We start from the raw sequence: 24,969 nt of genomic DNA, 5'->3' as shown, positions 1-24,969 counted from the left end.
GCCCCATAATCACAGCTCTATGGAGCAGTATCAGACTCATATTCTGACTAGAATTGAGTAGGACTACATCAGGCTACGATATTGGGAGGACATGAAAAGTTTTGCACACAGACTGAAAGAAGAGGCTTCGCTGTATGGAAGCCGGTCTTTTTCTTCTAGGTTGGAAGAAAATGGCTAATTTTCATAACAAATAAATACTCTCTACTGCTAAAGGCACCGTTTCATCATATATTTGCCTAAAGTTGAATTTGAAACGCTTAAAAGAAAGCATGATAGAGAGGTTTAATCCTGTCTTTTATGTTTTGAAGTCTTCCTTGCAGAGCGGCATTTCAGGACTTTGTGCTGAAATAAAAGTCAGTTTCACCATCGATAATGACTCCCACCAGCTTCAACCATCAACCTCAGATGTTTTTCTTTTTTTCTAGGGTTTAATCTACAAATTTTACACTAAACACTCAGATTAGGATAGATGGATCTTTTATACTTAAAATAATTACAGATGAACGTAGCTAGATTCTAACATTATTTTGGCATTTAGCAAATGTATTTATTCCTTTTTTGTTTTATCAAACAAAAAAAAAAAATATTAAAAGTTAAAGGCAAAGAAAAAGAAAAAAGAATGTTGTGGATCTTTTTTTTTTTTTTACAGAATCTATAAATATCTGGTTTTGACTGTAGCTCTCTATATAATAAAAGCTTTCCCCCCAACTGCTAATTTAAGCTGAAAACAAACCGAGCACTAAACATGTTAAAACCAATGGATTTCATGCAGAATGTTAATTTATTAGAGACTGGAGAGAGAAAAAAAGCATCAAATGGAAACAACAGTGTAAAAAACGAGAAGAAACAATAGTCTATCCAGACACAAGCTGTGATTTGTTAGAGGGAAAAAAAAGATTTAATCATCAGCAGCGATGCAAGTCAATCTAACCCAAAATCTCTCTTCAGAGGAGTCTCCTCCATGTTGTGATGCCATTTTACCAGCAGGAGGCACCGATGTTAGAGGCAGTTTAATGGGCGCATTGCAGAGCAGGAAAATGGAAAGATGCTGGAGCTCAGGGTTTGAAACAGGGTGTGAGCGGAGTCAGACAGCAGCAGTGGTGAAACCAGAAGGATGCAGAGGGGCAGGAAAGGGTGAAGGGAGGCTCCAACAAGCAAGGACGGTACAGTCAGGATACATAGGATTAGATGGGAAAATGATCTCTGCACATCTAAGCCTGTATATTTCTGAACCGGCCGTTCCTTGATCGTTTGCCTCTTTGGTGTGAGGGCAACATACCTCTATGGCAGTGAGCTCATCCAAGGGAATTTGTGGACACATTCCAGGACTGGCCTGGCTAGAAGATGACTGAAAGGAGGAAGAGGAGGAGGAGGGAGACATGGAGATGGAGGAAAGGATGGTTGTAGAAGAGGAAGGGGAGTGATGGCTCTGCTGGATAAGGTCTGGTAGGTGGTGAATGTGGCCGGGAAAGCCGTTTTTCTCTGGGAGGCCGTGCCCTGGGCCAGGGCCAGGCGAGGAAGAGGAGGAAGATGAGAGACTGACCAACCGCTTTATGTCAGCTGTGCTCTGGAAGCAAGAAACAGGCACATTTGGGCTCAAGCAAGGAGGTGAAGAGGGAGACTGGCTGCGTGTTTCATCCGGATACAACACAGCGCCTCGCAGAAGTGTTCATGCCCCCTGAGCTTCTTCACATCGTCACGCAGCAGCAACAAATCTTAATATGGTTTGATGAGACACTATGTCAAAACTGGATTAAATTGATTTGTTTTGCATGGATCTACTGCACCCAGGGGACTTGTGCTTAAAAGAGCGCAGCTTGGTGGTTGGGACAATTTTCAAGAGCAGCTTTATAATAGATTTGTTACCAAACATATTGTGTTAAAGCAACCTACAAAAAACAAGGTTTAAAACTAAGAATCTCTGGCAAAACTAGAAAATTTTATTTCCCAGATGCCCTCCATTTACAATGGAGTGCGGTTCAATATGTTGTTGTTTCTGGGTCTAGTGTGACTGAATGTAAAAAAAGAGCTCAAGGGGTGTGATTACTTTTGCAAATCATTGCATAATCAATTCATTTCTCGTTGAAGAGCAGCGCCAGTGGCTGTAAATGCTCTGATCTGTGAAGGTGAAATATCACAGCACATGGGACAATGAGCATGCAGCAAAACAAGACAGGAGGACAATATGTGGATAAAAGACACTAGGCCTGGATCCAGGACATGGAAAAGAAAATCTTTTTTTTTTTGCTTCAGTCAAAAAGGTTTCTACCTGTCTGATGACCAGGGTGCCATCTTTGGAAGGTGTGGTGGCTTGTTCGCTCTCCAGGTCCTCCACCAGCATGGTCTTAGCAGAATCTGTCTCTCCATTACTCAGCCTCCTGCAGGATTCAGAAGATGCTTTTATTTTCCTTAAAGATGCAGCTGATTTTGGGGGCAAACATGGAAAAAACTTACAGACTTTCCCTGGAACAAACTGTGTTGTTCTCACTCATTCATGTTCATTTTAAATGTGAGATAGTCAAGTTTACTTTAAATTTGAGACTGATAGTATTTTTTTAAATATAGAACCAGGAAGGAAAGAAAGTAGTAAGGAAGAGGCAGAGCCTTTGATGGCAGCAAGGCCTCAGACACCACTTCCCCACACATGCGGAGGTTTCTTAGACATGCTAAGGATACATCGTGAAATGTGATTTTTTTTCCTTCCTCCTTAGACCGAATTGGAATAAATAAAGTATTTTTAATTGAATTTTTATTATATTTTTGCTTTTCATCAAAAAAATAAAAATAAGAGCCTCTAAGGAAGGAAGGAAGGAAGGAGAATCAAAGAAAAAAAAGAGGAGGGAATGTGGGGCACAAGAAAGAATTAAGTAAAAACAAGGAAAAATTAAAGAACAGAAGCTACAAAGGGGGAATGACAAATGCAAACAGGAAAAGCATCAGGAGGGAAAGAAGAAAGAGATTAAAAGAAGGTAATGAATGGAGAAAAAAAGGAATCAAGAAAGCATGCAAAACCTCCTGGATGTGAAAAAAGAAAGGTATGATAGAAGGACAACATTTAGTCAAACTAAATATAGTAAACTACTTTACTCCACACAGCGTTGGATGCAGTGTTGAAACATTTTATGTTGGTGAGGCAGTTGAATTACCCTGCTCTGGAGTCCTCAGCCCCTGAGGTAGACTCATCTCCTGCCTCCTGGTCCACCTCCTCCTCATCTTCGTCATCAGTGGTGCCGGAATCGTCGCTCGACGAGGAGTAGTCCGTCACCTTGTGAGGAGGCCGCACGTCATCTACTGCACGCAGCTCTTTGGCCAGAGCCGCCAGGTCCTACAGGGACAGATTCCAGTCAGTTCTTTCATCCATGGACTCTAATCTGAACACATCTGATGCAACCCTGAACCTAAATGTTTATACCCAACCTTCATAAAGTAATGAAACTCAGCAGAGCCTTGAAGCAATCTCTCCTTGCTTTACATAAGTTTGCAGTGATGTAATCAGGTCAATGTATCCCATTTCTAGGCTCAAACAGGTCGTTTAGAGAAACTCAGCCTTGGGCTCATTAAAAATGTCAGCTTAACAACATGTTTCATTCCACCTAATCTTAGCTGCAGGAGGCATTATGTGGAATATTCTTTGAAGCATTAAAATCAGATTAACAAATGTCTTTTTAGTTTCTACCTAAAGATGCTGGTTTATAAGGTCAGTGACAAACAGGAAAAGGGAGGAGGGGACAATCCCCCCGACATGCTTGACAAAACAAATAGGCTGCAGTCTGATCCGACAACAAAGCCAGGTGAGATTAGGAGCCACTCCGACAAGCAGAGAGACCGTTTGCATTCAAATGAGGTTGCATTCAAATCCAGGCTCAGGAAACCATGTCAGAGTTAACCCGTGTCTTTTGTTGATGGAGAGGAATGAACAGAAGTGGCAAGGATGAGAAAAGACGCTGCAGAGTCAGCGCATTTATTCATTCGATGCAGAGTCATGATGTGAAGGCTCCATCACACAGGGTTCCTACACATTGCTCATTGAAAAACAATTAACTTCTCCAGACTCAAATGTTCATGAGTTTTAGTTTTTAAATACTAGGTCATTTCAAAAGTGGAGAAAATCAGGAAAACACAATGGAAGGAAGCCAGGACACAGGAAGGAAGGGAAAAAAGAAGAAAAAAAAACAAGCAAGGAAAGATTGATGCAGGACAAGGGACAAAGGCAAGGAAAAATAAAACAAGAAAATCACAAGGTAAGGACATAAAAATGAAAGAAACAAAGGAGGTAGATACCTTAAGAAGGGAGAAAGGTAAAAATGACAATGAGGATAGGAAAATGTAAAAAGGGAAGGAGAAAAAGAAGCAAACGATGAGGAGGAGAGAAGGAAGAAAAGATTTAAGAAATAAGGACAAGGAAGCAGGACACAAGGAGGTAAGAATGACTTTAGGAAAAGCAACAAAGAGGTAAAAAAGGAAGGAAAGAAATGAATGAGGGGGGGGGAAAGGAAGAAAAAAACCCAAAGATGGACACAAGGACATGAGGAAGGAAAGAAGGGGGGACAACATTTAAAGAAATGGTTCTGGAAATAAAGTCTGGAAATACAAACTTAAATCCATTTTTAACACCTATTCAATCCTGACCTCTCCTAGATGCATAGGAACCCCAAGCATGAAAAGGATGTGAGAATGCAAACGTTTGACAGAGTCTTACCGTGTCACCCTTGGTGGGAAAATTAAGAGTGGCAGAAAACAGAGCAGGGCGAGAGAAAAAATGTGCTCCATCACATCTGCAATCAGGTTTCTACACCGCTTCCTTTTCAGAACTCAACACTACGTTTAAAATTTTTGTTTTGATAAACTTCTGGAGAATTACGCACTAAAATAAACAAGTTGAATATCATTACAGTCATGTTGCAAAAATATTGAGGTCCCAGGAGGTTTAGGGTTACAATTCATAGGTTTGAAAACAATATTTCACGATGGGATTAAATGCTTTTTGCACCCAAATGTGGTTACACTAAAACAACATGAAGCTGATGCTAGCTTACATGTGTGGGGCAAAGATGGCTGCCTTTAAATCTAGATTCAGTTTAAACATTTCAACCTTTTTTCATCACAAGGGGTAAAAAATGTCACTTTCAGACCTAAACCTGTACTGAAGACACAATAAAAACTGAAAAATGGTTTAAAAGAGATCTATAAGAGTTCATTTAAGGTTTCTGTCAGAAAGTAAGTCTAAAACTAGGACTATATAAAATCGTTTGCAGCATTATATTTGTCACAAAATTCTAAACACCCAAAACCTATAAATGAATAAACCACATGAAACCAGACTAATCAATATATCTTAAATAAACTCAAATTAAATTTGAATTTTTTTTAGTAAGATAATGAAATTGTAACCTAATGGATTCAAACGTTTTTTAAATATTTGCAAGAAACACCACCTTTACATTTATTTGGTATTTTTAGAGGACTGAACAGGTAATAATGTCAATAAACATCTACTATATTTTTAAGTTTTATGTTCTTATCTAAATGATAAAAGCTTTTAATAAACCTTAAAACCTGTAGCAACTCTCACATTTTTTTCTTTACATATCCTTTTCAAAAAATATCTGATCTGTTATTAGTTTTTTTCTTCAATATAGTAGAATAAGTAAGGAAATCAGGATATTGGGCCATGGTTTTTTAATTTTTTTCTCCAGCAGCAGGGGACTTACAGCGGGTCTTGTGGGTCTGGAGGAGTTCTTCTCATCTGTTTTTTTTAGGATGTTTTCTGGACGCTGGAGAGGCGATCCTTCCGATTTAGAGGAAGCTTTGTGGAAACATACACAGTATTAGTAAGGGGAAACAACATGAATAGGGGATTTTAGTTATCTTTTCCATTAATAAATAAAAAAAGACAGAATATTTTCCTGATAAAGTGAAACGTTAAACTAAGTAAAGGATGTGAAATGTGTACAGTACCAGGTGACTCACAACGTGGCCTGAAGCGGTCGCCTGGACTGGCCTGGGAGCTGGCATTAGATCCAGAGGAGCTGCCACTGCCTGGCCTAGACTGCAGTTTCTCCACTCTGTCCCACAGGGGGCGCTGCTCCACACTACTGAGACAAATCCATGGACCATCAAATTAAAAAAATCTCCTCCCAAATTTATGCCACTTATGAGTTGATCACACTGGCATGCAACAGAAAATCACACTACATATTCACACATTCAATGCCAATTGGTTATTGTTTTTAGATTTTTCTCAGGTTAAAACCCCAAATAAGAGAAAAAAAAGCTTTTAAAATAAATGAATTTGAACTGAATGTGATATAAATAACAGCAGCACATCAATAGACTCAATAGACTTCTTTAAGATTTTATTTATTTGACCCCTTCATGGTATTTTTATTAATTATTGTAAAAATTGTTGTAAAAATATACTCATGAATGCGTAATTTAAAAGTGATGGGTTACAGACCTGCCTGCACTCCTCTGGTTGTTGGGCTGTGATGGTAGAGGTGACTCTCGGCGTGACAGCACAGGAGACCTGGATGTAGTCCTCACTGGTACCTGTTGGAGACAACCAAAGGTCCTCAGGATTGTAAAAAAAAAAAATTGTTACCAAATTCAATTTGTTTTTTGCCCCCGAATTATTTTAGTTTTCCTTTTTTGCTGAAAGAAAAAAAAAACAAAAAACAAAAACAGAACAAAAAACATACAAAGCGAGCTGTCCAGATTTAAAAAAGGTAACTATTCCATAAACAACTGGGACTGAGCATTTGCAATAAATGCTAACAAGTTTTATATCACTTGGAAGGAATTTCGGTCCACCATTTTTAAATGATTACTTTGTGTAACAAACAGACCAATAGTGGAGGGTTTATGGAAGTCATGTGATCTTGATCTAATGTTGCTGGACTTTGAATAGACCTACCAAAACCCTTTAACCTCTGTCGTAGCCAGGGGTCAGCCTTCCTGATGCGATTAGGATCCGCATTGCCCACTACCGATTAAGCTTCATTTATGTTTGATGCTTCCGCGCAACCAAATTACCCCATTTCGGTGTTCCACGCCACTCAGGACTCCAAGTGGACAGACTTTCCACACGGAGCACCTAGGAAGATTTGCAACAACACGGATAGATCTGCACAGAAAACAATGGCGAGGGAGCAGCAGCTCCTGCTGGCGCAAATGTAAAAATCTAGAGACATCCCGTTATTTAAATCATAAATATCACCACTATCAACAAATTAATGGTGTCAGCTTACAGCTTGTGTTGAAAACAACCTGGAGCCGGCCAGGATAGGGGGAAAGCCGAGTATGAATGCTGCAGATGCTGTGACGGATGACTCCATTTCCATGGCAAACGTTCGTGCAAATGCTCGTGCGTCAACCATAATGAGCCTTTTATACTACCACCTTGTTTTATGATATTGCTTCCCTTGTATTCCGTTAGTTTTATGCCAGATATGAAAAAAAAAACATTCATACAATATTTCCCCCAGAAGTCTATTGGACATATGGACATATACAGGTGTTTATGTTTGAGCTTTGGAGCGCCTGTTGCCTGGTTGACATGCTAATGTACATGATACCACTAAGGGGCAATGTACGGACGTCAACACACTGCGCCAGTACCATCTGATTTAGCCATGGCGCAGCTCTGGTGAGAGGGAATTGGATAGAAACAATAAAGCTCATGTACTGCGCGCTGGCTCCCTTCCATATTGCTCTCCATTGCTTACTGTCCTAATTTCTGTCTTATTGGTGACATCATCAACGCTAACCCAGCGTGATAGTGTCACCAGACACTAAAAAATTGGGGCATAGAGGCCACACAGCTTGCCAGCATAGGGTAAAAACCAATTGTTTTGTTTTTTTTTGCCAGTGGGAAAGGAGTCAAGTGCTAATTTTCAGCCCGTCGACCTGTGTTTGAAAAACCCGCTGATTTCAGTGGGAAAGAGGCCATTACTGTCTTGGTAATGTTGTCACCTCGTGGTGTAGTTTTGATGCTATCTTAGAGAAGTTTTGCTACTAGAAGTTTCTCCACAGTTCCATGTTTTTTTAACTGTTGACAATAGATATTACTGTGGTTAATTGGAGTCCAAAATCCTTAGAGATGGTTCCAGACTTTGCATCTCCTCTGCTCTAAAGAGTTCTCCACACAGGGCCCCATGTTGCTTCTTTAGTAACCTTGTCAGACGGATTCTCTTTGAAGTTTTTTTCTTTTTTTTATACCACAAACCTGGTGGTAATCAGGCCTGGGTGTGGCTAGTAAAGATGAACTGATTTACAGCAGGGGGGAGAAACTTCATTTTTTGTATTTATTCAGGAAATTTCTGTCTGAAAAGAAATGATAATCCAAAAAAGGAAGTCTTTAAAAGAAAACGAACAAACCAAAAGGAAACGCATTTTCATAAAACATTAAATTTGCACCAAAAAATAAAACTGATCTGTGAAAATGAAAAAAAAAAATATATATATATATATATATAAAAAAAACTATGTAAAAGATTTTATTTAATTTCACTTTATGCGTCACTACTGTGACTAAAATTTGATGAAATTAACAGAGGCAGACGGAGAGGGTGAGGAGAATAATGTGATAGGAGGTGGCTGACAGTGGGGACGGTGGGAGTGGCATCACAGCAGCCCTGGCCAGCTCCTTACCTTAGGAGGGACCTCCTCACTGCTGGTCTGGCGTTCAAGCCTGGTCTGAGCCTGAGGGTGGTGGAGGGGAGGTTGGGGGTCGGGGCGTGCAGGCAATGGGTGATGATGATGGTGGGGGTCCTGGGACCGCAGGTGAAGTTGTGCAAAGCTAGAGTTCACACCACCAGACTCGCTGAAGGACTGGGAGCGAGAGACCACAGGCGGAGGAGGAGGAGAGGGGGCTGCATTGTTGCTGCTCTTTAGAGCAGCCAGGTGGGACCACTGGACCTTTTTGGGAGGGAGGGAAGGGAAGGAGGGGGAGGAGGACGAAACAGGCAGACAAAACAGTGAGACACGAGGGAAGATGTGTGAGGTTTTGTACATACATGTGCTTTGATAGATACACATGCAAACAGAGAACACGAAACGATGCGTTTTGCTCAACCTCAGAGCAAAAACTACAAGGTTAAGTTTGTGCAAGTGGTTAAATTAAATTAGGTTATATCAATAACGATAGCCCAGCTTTACCAGGCTGTTTCATAACAAAAGCAACAAAAGTTGCAAATAATTCCTAAGAGTTTAATCTACAGCATCCTCCGTTATTAGTTAAGGCATTTTAGCTGTTGATAATTAGTTATTAATCTCAATCCAGTCCTGAAGTTAAACTTTAAACACCAAGAAAAGGGGGGAAATAATCACACCCCTGAAAATGTTTCACATTTTCGTCATAATCAAATATAATAATCCATTTAATTTTCATGAATTTCATGTAATTTACAACAAACTACAGACAAAATCCAAACATTTTCCTAATTTATCATCTTTAATTTTTTGAGTAAATCATCAGTATTACAACTGTTAAAAAGAAAGTCTAATTTAAACGAAATTCTAACTTTAAAACAATCAAATTTAACAGTTTATATGACACAAGGTAGCAGAAAAAAAACATCTAAACTTAATTTAAAACTTGAGACCTTTCATTAATAAACCTGTGGCTAAAATTAAAGGTATAGAGGAGGATGTTACTTTCCAAATCTTCTTTTGGAAAGTAAGCTTATATGAGCAATGCAAACAGCAACTTTTAAACAGAGGACAGAGGAGAGCTCAGAGAGGGTGGGTCTTTTCAAAAAATTCTCAAAAATCCTCAACTGTACCGGTATTACTGATGGTTTTGATGAACTTCTGTTGGAAAAATAGTGGAGGAAAAGAAAGGGAGAGGCAGAGGGAGGTGGATGGAGTTACCTGAGGCTCCATGGGGCGGTGCATGGCGGAGGCCTCCGAGGCGGGGCCCCCATTGGAGAAAGGTTCAGAGGAGCGGGGAGGCAGAGGGGGCTGCTTAGAAGGAGGGGCAGACTGTGGGGAGCCCTGAATGTTCTTACGGAAACGCTCGTCAGCCTGGGGGGAGAGGTTAGGAGAAGACAAAGATTGGATGAACAAACATGGATGGCAGAAAAAAAAAAACACAAGCAGAAAGGAACTACAGCTATAATTTTATGTTGACACCAAATTAAAATGTCCACCAGTAGAAGTAGTTCCAATCTTCTTGTTTCTCTTTTCTTGGGGTAAAAAAAAACAACAAAAACTTGACATGCAAAGAAGTGGACAGACTGTTGTCAAACAGATAAAACGGTAAATCTAAAATACCAGGAGAAGGAAGTCAACTGTTAAAGATGAAAGAGGCTGCCAGCAGACGGCCCAGACTGCACGGGTGCTCTGGGTGTTAGTTTGGGCCCCAGTCGTCCGCATGCAAACGGCCCTTGGGTTACACATGGACAGCCATTTAAAAGAAGTACTGAACGCTTTCAAACAAAGATCAGAGGCAAAACTTTGCTTTCAACTCTCAAAGGTTGCATACTGCCTCCACATCCAAGGTACATTTTTTCTTTTTGTGTGTCAGCAATGCCTCTATGATCACAACACAGAGTGTGAAGGCAAGCAAGTGGAAGCTAAAAAGAGCAGGCAGCAGGGCAGATAGAGCCGAGGAGGAAGTTCACCTCTCTGACAGGCTGGGGGGGATGAGTAGCAGGCTCCGTGAGCCTGTCAGCCTCCGTACTTTTTGCTTTGGGAGTTTTAGAGTCAGCGAGGGTTTCAGTAACAGAGGGAGTGCTCTCATCAATCCCATGTTGCACTGCTGCTTGGGAGTTAGCGCTCTCTCCAGGGGCAGCAGTGTCAAGGACCTCAGCATTTGAGGAAGGGGTGTGGACTCCATCAGGGGGCAGCGAGGAGGTCTGTGGAGGGTTTTTACAGTCTAGGGGGGTTTGGGACACGTCGGCAGGCTGCTGTTTAGATTGGTGCTGCAATGACAACAGGTAAGTCTGCTCCTGCTGCAGCCGCTTGTGGAGGCGCTCTGCCTTGCGCTGCTCCTCCAGCTCGCGCCACTTGAACTCCTGTTGCAGAGCGCAAGATTGAACCATCTGTTTGATTCAGCCTTTATTCAATAACTGATTCATTATTAAATACATAAAAAATAGAGAAAATATTAATTTTGAGTTTAAAATGCTTCCAAGGAACCCAGAACGTAGATACAGCTATATTTTGATCTAGTCACAATTAATATTAGTCCTTTGCAATGTTGGCTTCACTTGCTTTGTGTGTGTGAAACTGACCAGCAGCATGGCCTGTTCTCGAAGCAGCTGCTCCTGCAGCTTCTCCAGGTGTCGCTGCTCCTCCTCCAGCTGACGCCTGATGTACTCCTGTCAGCAGATCCAAGACCAAGAATTGAATATTGAGAATAATACGCCCCAGTTTTATAGATCACCTCAAAAAAAGGCGCCACCAAAAAACAAACCTGCTCACGGTCATTCCGTCTCTTCTCCTCCTCGGCTCGCCGCCGTTCCTCCTCCTCTTTGCGTCTGCGTTCCATCTCCTCCATACGCCTCTTCTCCTCTTGCTCCCTCCGCCGCTGCTCGCGCTCTTGTTGCCTCCTCATCTCCCGTTCGCGCCTCTGTTGCTGTTGATTAAAACACAGTGTTAATGTCTGCAACAAAACAGCCTGATTTTCACCAATCTGACAACCTTTGAAAATCCAAGTTAAAATTTCCAACCTCTTCCAGCCTCCTCCTCTGTTCCTTCTGTTGTTCGATGCGTTTCTGTCTTTCAGCCAGCAGTTGACGCTTGTACTCCTCCTGCTCGCGGAGCTGCTGCTCCTGAAGGAGCTGCTGGTGACGGAGCGCCTCTGAACGCTCCTTGTTCTCCTGCTGAAGGCGGATGAAGTCGCGGCGCAGAGTCGACTCTCCTGGCACGTTGACGATCGAGCTGAACGTCATGAAATGAGAGACACCGTTAGGGTTTTGTAAGAAGTGGATGATAACAGGAGGTCAAGTAAGTCCTAGACAATACCTGGGCTCTCCTTCCTGCTCTGGAGGATCCTCTTCCTCATCTTCACTGCCGCTGTACTCGTACTCCGTTTCATCTATGCATAAAATGTATACATCATCCTACAGGTTCAAAAATCATAGAGCTACATTTTCTGTCCAAAGTAATGAACATGTCCGATTTGTCTTCTGGTGAAAAAAAAGGTGTAAAAAAAACTAATTTCAAAATCAAGTAAGTAGGTAAGTTAGTAAGAGGAAGAAAGAAAGACAAGGAAGGAACAAAGGAAGGAAATCGGTGAGGACTAGTTAGGGAAAAAGGGATTAACGAAGGAACTAAGGATGGTCAATGAAGGAAGGAGGGAACTGAGGAAAAACTACGAAGGAGGCTAGGAAGGAAATGGGTAACGACACGAAGTAAAGAAAGAAAACCAAAGAAACAAAGAAAGAAAAAAATAAATTTATGGAGGGGTATCAGGAATGAAAAAGGAAAATAAAGAAATAATTGGAGCGGGACAGAAGAAAGGGAAAAACAATCATGATAAAAGGACATGAAAATGAGAAAGGACAAAAGGGCACAACAAAGTAATAAAAGTAAATAGAAAGGAAGATCACGGTGATGGACACAGAAGGGTGACACAAAGGACAAAGGAAAGGAAGAAAGAGGACAAGTAGGACATTAAAAAGGGAGACAGACAGAAACCATAAAGTATGAAAGACAAAGGGTGAAAACAAGGGCAGGGAGGAGAGGACGCGCAGCGAAAGATGAGAACGAAGGAGGGAAAATACAGAAAGGGGGAAAGAGGAGGGACCATGAAAAGAAATTACACAACATGCAGAAAATTTAATATTTTAAATTTTTTTCATACTTATCAAAACCTGAAAAATAATGAAACGTTAATCCGTAATTTTCCAGGCAACCATCGTACTAACCTTTTTCCCCCCTCTTCTTCTTGGTCCGGTCGATGTGGTCTTTGAGCTGTATCCTAACTTGCCTCTCATTGGGCTGGTCACGAATGAAGGGATGCTTCAGCAGCTGGTCGGTTGGAGGACGCTGCGTGTAGTTCTTCACCAAACAGCTCTCTATGAAGCTAAAAAACTTTTTGGACCTGAGGGACAGTCGCACAAGCATCATGTGAGAAAGAGACAAAGCTAAATGAATAACAAGTATCTGACTAAATTGATCACTTTTATATACATTAATGGAAAATGGAAAGATTATAAAGCTTTAATATATATCATATCTATACCATAAACTAAACCACCACTCCTACACCTGCTGCCGCTTTCAAGTGTTGATGAGGCGAAATTGATTTCATGTAATTTTCATTAAAATAATGCAGCAGGACATACCAAGTGGTTCTGAGTAAATATGACACAAACAGGCTTATTTTTAACAAATATCCTACATTTAGTATCAGCACTCTTGATCACATCAGAAAGAAAGCCCTTTTGGAGCTAGTATGTGTGGTTAAACCAAGAAAGTGTCAGACCCCACAGATCGGAACCATCCAGATCCTACAGAGTCAGACTCTGAGCCGGAGGGTGATGCTAATATGACTGAAGCATTGCTGGTAGAAAACACATAGCAGGGAAAGACGGATTGCTACGCCTCTGGTTCAGATAGTATAATCGGATATTAGTTTCTAAAATATAAAATTAGAAGATGAACATGATTTTCAAATAAATCCTCCCCCACTGTAACAAGAAATGATCTACTATATTCTTAAAGTTATAGCTAGTAACTGCCCGGTCCTTCAACCTTTTCCGATCTAGTCTGACCTGCTTCACTGAAAGTGGCTACGGATCCTTAGAAACCTTAATAAGCCGACACCATCCTTATGGGGGATGAAGAAAAAGCAGCAACACAACGCGAAGGTATGTCAGCATCTTAATCCATGAAAACGTCAGCTGTCAGCCATTCTACCATACACATCACTTCCTTTTTCTCCCTTAGCGACTGGCGGGGGTGCTAGGGTCTCCTGAATGGCCGAGGTTTTTTTTCCATTAAACTATTTTATGCTGGTGCCCTTGAAACCATTGCATTGATCATCAGTATTAAAATTTTGGTCTACGAAAAATACTAGAAAATTTCAATATTGTGTCATCAACACTTAAAGCTGCCTTAAATTACTCTAAACCGAGATGACAGTAGTGAATCAATCCATTTCTAGTAGGTAAAAAAATTAAATCTCAGATCTAGAGCTGGGAAAAGATATCTGTTATTTCTGTGTGTTCGCTAAGAGAGGCTGCCAGGACAGGTGCAGCACAGATGTTCAGCTCAGCACCAAAGCACAATGGAAAGTCCAAGTGTTTGGATCTAAGCCTCTGTAGCCGCCTGAGCTCTGCTCTGAGATAAAAATCTCATTGCACAAGGGTGCGCATAAGAAGAGAAAGCACAGAAAGCTTTACCATGAGATAAAACGAGCCAATTTAAGATTTCAACATAAAAGCGAATTGGAGGGGCTAGAGAAATATCCACAAAGACAAAACGAAAACATCAGCTCTATCGACTACTCACCATTTTTTGGATTTGAGCCTGGGTGGAGGGTTTCTTGGAATGAGGAAGAGAGCTCGCATGGGGTGCATGTCACAAAGCGCTGCAAGGGGAGTTAGAAATTCATCAGCGATCCAAGAAAGGAAGAGATTAAATAGAACAAGCTACAAAACAAGAACTCACGGGGCGCCCCTTCAGCCATCTCAATCGCCGTGATGCCACATGACCACAGATCACTCTGCAACACAGCAAACATTCCCACTGAGCAAACCAGCACAGGAACAGAGATAGATCAAGGTGATTATCTGGTCTTGAGTAGTCGACCCTTACCCTGTAATCATATGTGGCGTCTGGGTTCTCATCGCAAGCGATGACCTCTGGGGCCATCCAATATGGAGTGCCGATGAACGTGTTTCTCCTCCCTACCGTCCGATCCAGCTGAGCGCTCACACCAAAGTCCACTGGAGGGAGGAATCGGTGCGAGAGCCGTTAGCTCCAGAAAAGATCAACAAAATTATCTGAATGATGATCCTCACCGAGCTTGACTTCAGCGTTCTCAGTCAGCAGGACGTTCTGGCCTTTGATGTCACGGTGGATCACGTGGTGGGCGTGTAAGTGGGCAAGACCCTGAGGAGATTGGATAAACAACATAATCTTTAATTTTTTTTTTATAACCAAAATATGACTAGCTTATTTAGTAACAAGTTAAACCCAGTCTCTGATCTATTGGTGTTTTAAAAGCTGCTAATTTGAGAAAACCTCTGAATGGGTACCGCCCCCTATAGGGCGCTTAGTGTAATAGTGGCGGGATGTGGGATAAAATAAATTGAATAAATGACCAATTTTAAGAGGGATTGAAAAATGATGAAAATTTTTATTCTATTACACTGCAAATAAAACACTTAAAATAATAAACCATTTAAAGGTGTTATTTGGCTAAATAACAGGAAATTTTAGTTTATTTTATTGAAATACATATTACCGAAGTAGAATTTTTCTTTGTTCCTACTGTCCAAGTTATTGTTTGAAAAGATTCATTTAAAATAGAAACATCTGGGAACCTCTGTTGTAAATTATTAAACAATCCCCACTTTACTTTCAGATTACAAATCAGGAGGGGGATTCTCCACCTGCAGAGAAGTTTCATTTTAAATGTGGCATATTTTACAAAATGCACATCCAATGTAAAAGAAATCCAGTCGACTTGAAACTTGTCACATTAAGACCGCTCTAAAATTAAATTTTAGTATTTTTTAATATGGTTTAAAAAGAAAGTTGGGCATCAATGTAAAAAGAAACATGGTTCAACCTGCTTAAAGGAATATCAACTTAAATTATCAAGGAATATCAATTTAAATACAAACATCCTAGACCTTAAAAAGTGATTAATTGCACCTTTTTTTTTTCCTCTTTTTTTATTTTTATTTTTTTTAACCAATTTATTCATGCAGAGATGAAAATAAACTAATGAATTAATCTGGCTTCTGAAGTCACTTTCAGGGGTATCTGTGTAAGGAAGATAACATTTCTATTTACCGGTATGTGTCTCTTTCTGTTTCAAACTACTTTACATCAAATTCCAAAAAAGAAATTAATTTATTTTTTTTTTTAATGAAGATTTAGGAAAGCAGCTATATATTCTAATAGGCTTTTGAAAAAAGCTGATCAGTACACACATCAGCACATCAGTACATAAAGTCGTAGGGTCGTTTATAAAGGGGGCGGGATTGTTGTGGCAGAAGGTTCCCAAGTTTGATTGTGGCCGGTTGGTCGGTAGCATCTTGCTAACCAGTTAGCAACTTAGTGCTAGTAGGTTCCTAATTGGAAATTACATTGGGACCAAGCAGCACTAAATTGGTGACTTAGAAACGACACTGTCAAGGAACGCTATGGAAACAGAGACAGGTTTTTCGGAGGTCATGGATGAGTCTCCTTTGTCATACATTTATTATTTAGAGGAGGAAAGCGGGGACAAAGTTGTCGTGGAAGAGGATGTCAGGGCGGCAGAAGCTTGGTTTGGTGTAGAAGGCTTACAGCCGTACATGTTTAAGCCATTGCCTCGCAACGCTGCCAGTTCTGTTAGCTCTATGCCTGCCGAAGATACAGACGTCCATCTCCGTGGACACTGGGACGGAACTCAATGCTAAAGTAAATTTTTCTTATTTCAACCTTTGTGTATATTAGCTGCGACACATGAATTAAGATGCTATGAAGGAAAAGAGTTGATTGACAGATGACCGTTGATATATTATTGGCCGAATTTAGGTGTACAAGCTTACGTACAACTAACTGGCCTGCATACGATAATGGAAAAAAACATTATCTTAAAAACCGTTAGGCACCATTTAAAAAATATATATATTAATTTCCTACATTTTGGGACAGTATCGTCTAATAAAGAGTACATTTATATAGATGTTTAAGCCAGGATGAGTTGAAACTTAAATATTTATTCCCTACGACTTTAAAGCTATAGTGGAGGATGTTCTTTTTCCGGGTGGATCATCAAAATAAATGTTCCTCTTAGTTGTCAATCATTCCGGTGTTATGTTTACATAAGGCCGTCGTACATGCTCTGCCCCATTTTCTCTTACTGACAAGTGGAAAAATTGCAAATCTACTTTTGGAAAGTAAACTTGTTTGAACAATGCAAACAGCAACTCTTAAACAGCGCATGCGTTTAATAGCCGTTCCATTTCGGGTACAAGGTTGTGCTTGTGTCGGCTTGTGCCGACTTGCACACATGAGGCCCTGTTTTCCAATCCCCACTTGGGGGAATGAGCTGCCAGTGTGAGTCCTTAGGCCAAGTTGTGTGAACCAGTTTTGCTGGTATGCTTCTGCACCGTCGGTCTGGAATTTCTAGTGACACACAGCAGTTTCCCGCCAAAGAGCAAGGAGGAGCCTATTCGAGAACTAGCGTCGACTTTGGCGGATGGTCACGAGAACTTCATTTTGGCAGAGACCTTGGCATCTTTATATAATTTGTGTGAGGCATTGTACAAGTGGTTGTACTTCCGAACCTCCTTGATTAACCTTTCGTCGTAGTTGCCCATGGTAGTTGTTCCTCTGTTTTTAAAAATGGCGCGCTCCAGCACTGAATCGAGAAGGACGACCACACAGACAGCCAGAAAAACATACCAAGGACCAATCACAGCTGCTTTTTGTCTGCGCACTTCCGCTTGAGGTTTGCACGGGTTTGCGACTGTCCGATACGTAGTCAGGATTTTTTTGAGGTGCGTGACAACGGTTGCAGAATCTCTGTGCGGGGGGCGTTGTCGTGCACAGAGACAGATTTGACAGTTGCAGAGGCTATCCATCAGAAGCATAAATTGGCCTTAATGCCTACTTTGTAAGTTGCTTTGGATAAAAGCATCTGCTAAATGCATAAACATTAAACATAAAAAAAAAATTTAAAGTGGAGAGGGCGGGTTCTTAAAAAAAAATTGCAAAAATCCTCCACTCTATATCAAACAAAAATGTATCTTAGTAATTTCTCTATTTTTACAAAGGGAGGGAGGAGAGAGCCAACTTTTTCAATCTGTTCAGTAACAAGTAAAGAGATAAAGAGACTCAAAGCGTTACTGATCTATTGTAACCAAATTAAATCAAAGATCTTTTGTTTGTAAGAAATGGGAGAAACCAGATTCCCCAACAAGATGTTAAAAGGAGCCTTACTCTGAGAATCTCCCTGGAAATGTAGGCGATCCAATCTTCCTTTAACTGATTTCCCTTTGTGTTTTTCACCAGGTCTGTGATTGAACCAGCACCACAGAACTCCATCACCAGCTGCAAAAAAACACAAACTATCAGAGGGCAAATCTCGGACACATGACGACAGACTTTATAATCGAGAAGGACAACAGGAGCATAATACGGGAGAGAGGACAAAGTAATAGATTTTAGGAGATTTAAGGACTTACCCATAGCTGGTCGTCATGTCCTGGGGGACTCTTTTTAATAAAAGCACCGTAGTAGGTGGCTATGTTTCTGTGGTGGGAATACTTCTTAAGCATATTGATCTCCAATTTAATTTCCTCCTCTTCATCCTATACAGACAAAATAAAGCAAAGATAAAGAGTGGGTTTATTATCGCTCCACAACAGGAAGTGAAAGTGTTCACCCTCTAGTCATGGTGAAAACTTTACCAGGGTTCCTACACAAATATTATAAACTCCCCAGACTCAACCTTTCACAACACTGTTCAATAATGCTCATTTAAAAATATAAAGTAGTGTTATTAGCCGTTTGTGGCAGTTGGAGCTTTAAATATGACACCTAGGAAACACAATGGCAATGATAGCAGTGATGACAAAAAAATAAATAAATGAGGCAGGAAAGGCAGGGATGAATGTTAAGGAGCAAGAGCTAAAGGAAAACTGAAGCAAAGAGATGAGAAAGGAGAAAAAACAAGTTAACTCAAAGGATTGGAGGATATAATGATATAAAAAGGAAGAAAGGAGGGGTTGACGGGGATATGGACCAATGGAAGAAGGACTAATGGCAAAGAAAGAGGCTTATATGAGAGAAGGATGGCAAAGAAGAACCTTTTATAAAGAAAAAAAAATGGATGAGAAAGAAACAGATGAATGACAACTCTTAGTGGATAGGCCAATAATCAAAATCCCCAAAAATCCTCAAATCAAATTCTATATATTCCTTATCGTCGCAAATTTCAAAGCCATGTTGAACCAGCAAGGTGAAACTTTACAGCCTCCTGTCCTGGATTTGTTTTATATGTCTAGGATGTCGTTGCTCTGAAACAGGGCAGACATTTGTCATCGGGCAAATGATTCCTTTGTTTAGAGATTAATGACGCATGAGTGACTCATGTTGCAAGTTAAACAGATTGGTGTCGAGATCTGTGAAAGATGCATGATGGTTTTTAGCCGATTTATACTAATCAGAGCTCCTCGGATCTAAAACGATGCTAAAATTTACTGATCGAAAAAAAAGGACAGAGGATTACTAGAAGGGGGAGAGATCAATGGGCAGGAAATGGAACAGAAGAAGAATGATGCATCATGCAAAGAATGCAGCAGGGAAGGTAGTTCCTTTTTGAGCACTAATGCTCCTTTTAATCTCTGCGGGAAATAACCTTTCCTATGAGCAACGTTCACCATAAACTTCACAAAAAAGGTCACAAGTAGCTGCAGTGCAAACTCGCTGCTTGCTAGCGACAGCAACTTGAAACTGATTAACAGTGACACACTAATTGAATGCATGCAGAAGCTCTTTACTTTATGCGTGCATGACCTCTCTTAAAATACAAAAAGGAGGATGGGGGTGCAGAAAGCAACGATAAAGTGAAACATGTTTGAAACACTAATCTGAACAGAATCAAACCAAAAAGAAGCTGCAAATGCTCCATTTCTTTTAGCAAATCTTTGTCAACGGCAGACGAGCATCTATACAGGCAGCCATACTGCTGCTGCATGACTCTTTTGAGTTGACGTAAGCTTTTCTGTTGTGTGAGCTGAGCACACAGCCCAGACCCTCCCCATCTCGGTACCCCCTCCCTCTTCTGCTGCCGCGCAGCTGTTGAATTATCGCACTGTGGCTATGGAAGCCCCGCTGCCACAAGTCACATGGCTTTGAAGGGGGGGGGGGACTTGTACAGCAGTGTGTGTGTGTGCCAGGGAGAAAGATAAGAGCATAGAGGCTGTGGTCAAATGACGGCACAGGGGATATTAGGGAGGAACAAACACACTCAGAGGATAGCACTTATCTGGTAACAGCTCAGAAACTTATCTAGAATAACAGAGCAGAACAAAATCTTTTATACTGACTTAAATGATTAATCTCCTTCTTGAAGAAGTCTGTAAATCTTTCTAGGACAATCTCAGACAAACATAAATAAGCATGAGGATACATCACAATTGATATACCGGTACTAAATATATTATGCTGGTGGATCCTAAGGAATGAGAATATCAATTTAAACTTAAATCTCTTCAATCCCTTTAACAGGTGATTTGTTTTAAAGCTCCCAAGGATTAAAAGGCAAAGAGAAGAAGTATAAAACGCAAGCTTCATGCAGATCCTTATTTAGTCTTACGTCAACACTTGCAAAAAGTCAAAAGCATCTAAGTTTTAAAAAACCCACAAACTAAACTAGGGTTGTTAAAAGAACCCATACTCTACAAAGAATCAACACTTAAAAGATGTATGTTATCCATAAGGTGTTGTTTGCATATTTTTTTTGCAAATATTTTAGATTATTTGGAAATAAATGTAACCTTGAAAATTTGTCAAATAGGATTATAGTTGGGTTACATCTTTTACAGCACGTTTGATGTTGAGATCAAAAATGATGAGTTTTTCATGTTAATAAATATGTTTAAGGCCTTTAGTTATTTGGTAATTTTGTTCCTGTGATATTGAATATTTTCCTGATTATCGATATAGAGTATGAAATTGTTGTGCTGTGAAGACTCAAATCTGAACAGACAAAAAAAAAAAAATCTGTGTAGTGTTTCTAGAGGAAGAAACTTAAGGAAACTTCTTTAACAAGCACCAGCTGATCCCCTCCAGGTCAAAATTTGAGGCATTCACCCAGATAAGGCTAAAAAAAGCGTGATTATTGAAATAATTGTCAACTAATGTAACAATGGAATGTCAGGACTCCCGTTAACATGGTATTATATAAATGTATAGCTTAGTTTAGCTTCATCTGGTTCCAACTCTGTAAAAACATCCATGCATACCTTTCTCAATTAATTATAAAAAGAGTCAACAGCTTAATCAATTTAAAAGAATATAATAACTGGCAGCCCTAAACTCATGAGAAAATCAGGTCCGACCAAGTGTTGGGATCCCATGCTTATTATTTTTTTTTATTGCTCGTATGTAGTGTTCAACTTTACTGAGCACTTTTAGCAAACATACACTTTTTAAATGTACGTGAAAATCAACCTTTTGGGAATATTTGATTGCATCTGTATATTATATCCAGAAAAGAATGAATAATTGTTGCTTTTTTTGAAATAAATGATTAATTGAAAGGCAGACTTGTTTTATTCCACGTTGTGTGAATAAAATCAAAGCCTGGTGTTATTCTTAACTTCAATATAATATGAAAATCTAAAGAAATATCAATAAAAACATGCTTAACCAGGGTCTGACAAGGTTTTAATAATTTATTTAAGCTATAAGGACAGCTAAAAGCTATACTGGACTGGATTTATAATGTGGGTCAATCTGACCCAGGACAGACCCAGCTGACTTCTACAGCTCAAACAAACCACAAGAAAGGCAAACTTGTAGATTGATCGTGTCAAAACAAGACTAGTCAAAATATGCGTTGACGAAAAATATAATTGATGGCTGCCATTTTTATGATCAACATCTGCCTGGGAACATTTACCAGTTCACACTTGTTCTGAGCTCACAGAACTGGTACTAGCAGGTGTTAGAGTTACAGCGCTAAATATTCATCTTTCAGCTACGCCATCACTGGCCACCTGCCTTTGTGAGAGACATAAACTTCATTCAAAAGAAGAATTGTTCACCTTAGGTTACAACACACCGTTAACGGCACTCCCAGTTCTGTCAGAGCCGAGGTAGCGGCTTGGTAACATTTCCGTTCACAAGATACGTTCATGAGTCAAGCAGATTTGTGATTCAGCGCTCTGCAGACTGAAGCAAGGCGTGGCAACTGGCAAGTCAGGGCACACGGAGCCAGCTTAGGAATGATTGTGACAATATATGATAAGGAATAAAAACTGACTTAAAACTGTTCTGCTCCATCTAAAAAAACTGATTTAACCTTCATCATACGTTAGAAAAGTAATTTGAGGTAAAGAAATGCAAACATGGATACAAGGAATTGCTATTATATCATGTATTTTTTTTTGCTTTTATCAACAAAAGAGTGAACTATGGATGATTAGAAAAAGATACCTGAGGAGAAACTATAAAAACCTGTAAATATCCTGTATCAGTGAACTCAGACAAGGAAAATCAAATGTTTATAAAGATCTTAAATGTGTTAAAATGTGAATATGTCACCTTTATGTTGACTAAAAACATTTATGTGTAAGGATGAGCTTGGTTTATAATAGTGGTATTATATAAGCCTTACCTCTGTGACGTCCATGACTTTGATGGCAGCCAGCTGTCCAGTCTTGACATGACGTCCCTGTAAAAAAAAAAACACACCAAAAGTCAGTATGATGGGTTTCTGTTTGGTAGCATGTAGAATAAACTAAATAAGTTTACACTATTTCTTAGCTTTTCTAGCTTCTTTTTGAAATAATGTTCATTTTCTGCATTTTAAAGTAAATGGAATCAACAGTGCACCTGTACGGCATTTTAGATTTCTATCTATTATGGTTTTGATGTTTTATTTACCGCTTGATACTGAGCAGAAAATAAACATTTATTATTGTTATTGTTGCAGCCATTGTTCTACACAATCAATATAAGCATGTTCATTTAATTTAATATTATTGATTTTATTCTATAAAACCTTGAAAAACCTTGAAATACAAAACAAATAAATTAGATTTTCTTGAGCTTTGAGAAGTATGCATGACCCATTTTAATGTTATCTTGATGGAATTAAGTCCCCAAAACCAAAATGGTGAACTAGATATGAGAGAATGAATCCAACATTCCCAGACCGCTACGCTCTCCCAGCAGCCCGCTGCCACCCCTTACATAAACAAAGGACAGAAATAGAGAGCTTTTTACATCCCCCCCCCTTAACTAAACTCTGTGAGCAGATAAAACATGGGACATTTTTGGGAGCCCGGCACATTGGTATTCCCATCATTGGAGTGATACTGCATCGCTGTCGGACACATATATACATCAACACCCGTTAAAAATCATCTTAGCCAGTGCATTTCACAGCCAACTGAAACTGTATGGATTATGACAACAAACGCTATGCAGGCTCATGCCCCCTCTTTCATTATTCTAGTTTAACTTTACAAAAAGAGAGGCCGTTAGCTCTCTGCCTACAAGCTGTTAAGTCAGAGGGAGTCTTTTTCCTTGAATCACAGCTGTATCCATGACACAAAGCAGTCAGATTCATGTGCACTCCAACTGTCAATCATGTTAGCAAAGAGACATATGGGAAGTTTTATTTACTGTTCTGATTTATATTGGATCTAAACTAGGGGATCCCAAAGCGAAGGGTGAATGAGACGGTTTTCATAATCAACATGTGATCCATGAGGTAAATGGATGCATGATGAAATACACGGATGGTAGTAATAGAGCGCATCTTGCGATCTGTTATTTCTCTTCCAACCGAGGCCATCGGATAAAAAAACGCAATCTTGGAGAAGATCAAAAAGAAATACTGCTTTCTGCATTATCGTCTACAATGGCTGTTGGTTTTCTCCCTGCTTCTTGTTGCAAGACCCAGAATAGGTAGCTTTGTTGAGTATCATTGACGGTCAGGTGGGATGAATGCGACCTGGCCATTCAGATACAGGTCACATTTGAAAAGATCCTATAATTATCAGATTTAGGACCACACAGCCAAGTTGCCAGTGTCGCAAAGATTTGGATCTGTGTTGTTCAGATATAGGTTGCATATGTAAAAAAAAAAAAAAAAAAAAAAAGATTTGGGTCACTTCAGGCTGCAGTGTGAATGTAGCCTTTGATGAATCTCTTCTCCAACATACCTGAATCTAACCGCTGAATTGCAGAGGCCTGATAATGAGCCACTCATTAGATTCAAGTGTGCTGAAGAGGGAATGCATCTAAAAGCTGCAGCTTGGTAGCTTTAGAGAACTGGATTCCTTATCTAATACATTATATTCAAATGATAAATATGCAATTCAATTATAAAATGCACAAATAACATTTAAATATGCAATTACATAATCTAAATTACATTAAAAATTATGAATTAAACCAATGTCCTTAAATGTGCATATGTTTCATGGTGAATCAAAATACTTATAAGACAACTATAGCTTTTTTTTTTAGGGGTCGCCAGTCTGTTTTACTGTTATTTTAGCGGTTAAAATGTTTGGGAACCCCTGCTCTAAACTATCAAAAATACTGCATATTTATCTTCATACATGATGATCTTGGCTAACTAAATTCTTGCATGTCAAAAATTTGGCATCAAGGCACTAGAACTACAAAGAGGCCAAGAAGCTTTTAGCAAACAAAAATGGCAGATTTGGTTCAATTATGTTGGAAAACGTCTGCGTCAGTCTGCAGTAGTTTGGGACGGTGATCAGTTTGTTGTGTAAGGGGAACAGGCCTTTCTGACTCATTTGCCGTCAAATGTTTTTGCGTAGTAAAACTAGGATACCCATACAATAATATTTATAATAAAGCTTTAATTATTAATCAATACCAACATTTACATAATATGACATTTGATTGTGAAAAGTTAGACAAGACTTAATCAAGTTAACAAAAACAGGTTTACAGTAAGAAAAACTGACCCATTTATTATTAACTAATGGGTAACATAACCCTAAATCTTAAAAATAAATATTAAAAAACGTTCTAGAAATTGATAAAAAACAGTAAATTAGTGTAAAAAATTGTAAAAAAAAAAACTCT

General features: G+C 39.6%; 1 protein-coding gene across 8 annotated transcripts in view; it reads right to left on the bottom strand.

Annotated features, from left to right (window-relative positions):
* Nucleotides 1–672: 672 nt before the first annotated feature.
* map4k4 (mitogen-activated protein kinase kinase kinase kinase 4) overlaps nucleotides 673–24,969 on the bottom strand; it is a 37,946-nt gene continuing 13,649 nt past the window's right edge. The window contains exons 3-22 of one of the 8 annotated variants that reach the window (XM_015388970.1): nucleotides 22,517–22,573; nucleotides 18,357–18,482; nucleotides 18,112–18,222; nucleotides 14,973–15,063; nucleotides 14,767–14,897; nucleotides 14,620–14,674; nucleotides 14,461–14,539; nucleotides 12,873–13,048; nucleotides 11,968–12,040; nucleotides 11,673–11,883; nucleotides 11,417–11,578; nucleotides 11,235–11,321; nucleotides 9,871–10,023; nucleotides 8,650–8,916; nucleotides 6,458–6,549; nucleotides 5,959–6,095; nucleotides 5,712–5,806; nucleotides 3,147–3,325; nucleotides 2,270–2,378; nucleotides 673–1,567 (exon numbers count right to left, since the gene is read on the bottom strand). In XM_015388970.1, the coding sequence (XP_015244456.1) occupies nucleotides 1,085–1,567; nucleotides 2,270–2,378; nucleotides 3,147–3,325; nucleotides 5,712–5,806; nucleotides 5,959–6,095; nucleotides 6,458–6,549; nucleotides 8,650–8,916; nucleotides 9,871–10,023; nucleotides 11,235–11,321; nucleotides 11,417–11,578; nucleotides 11,673–11,883; nucleotides 11,968–12,040; nucleotides 12,873–13,048; nucleotides 14,461–14,539; nucleotides 14,620–14,674; nucleotides 14,767–14,897; nucleotides 14,973–15,063; nucleotides 18,112–18,222; nucleotides 18,357–18,482; nucleotides 22,517–22,573 (2,874 nt within the window). In that variant the 3' untranslated portion in view covers nucleotides 673–1,084. The remainder of the gene's footprint in view (nucleotides 1,568–2,269; nucleotides 2,379–3,146; nucleotides 3,326–5,711; nucleotides 5,807–5,958; nucleotides 6,096–6,457; nucleotides 6,550–8,649; nucleotides 8,917–9,870; nucleotides 10,024–11,234; nucleotides 11,322–11,416; nucleotides 11,579–11,672; nucleotides 11,884–11,967; nucleotides 12,041–12,872; nucleotides 13,049–14,460; nucleotides 14,540–14,619; nucleotides 14,675–14,766; nucleotides 14,898–14,972; nucleotides 15,064–18,111; nucleotides 18,223–18,356; nucleotides 18,483–22,516; nucleotides 22,574–24,969) is intronic. The other 7 variants (XM_015388973.1, XM_015388971.1, XM_015388974.1 and 4 more) reach the window with 7 other exon arrangements.

Source organism: Cyprinodon variegatus, unplaced genomic scaffold (genome assembly GCF_000732505.1).
Source record: "Cyprinodon variegatus isolate N-32 unplaced genomic scaffold, C_variegatus-1.0 Scaffold443, whole genome shotgun sequence".
In the NCBI taxonomy this organism is placed as follows: Eukaryota; Metazoa; Chordata; class Actinopteri; order Cyprinodontiformes; family Cyprinodontidae; genus Cyprinodon; species Cyprinodon variegatus.
Note: the sequence above shows the minus strand (reverse complement) of the source record. Positions and strands in the feature narration are given on the sequence as shown.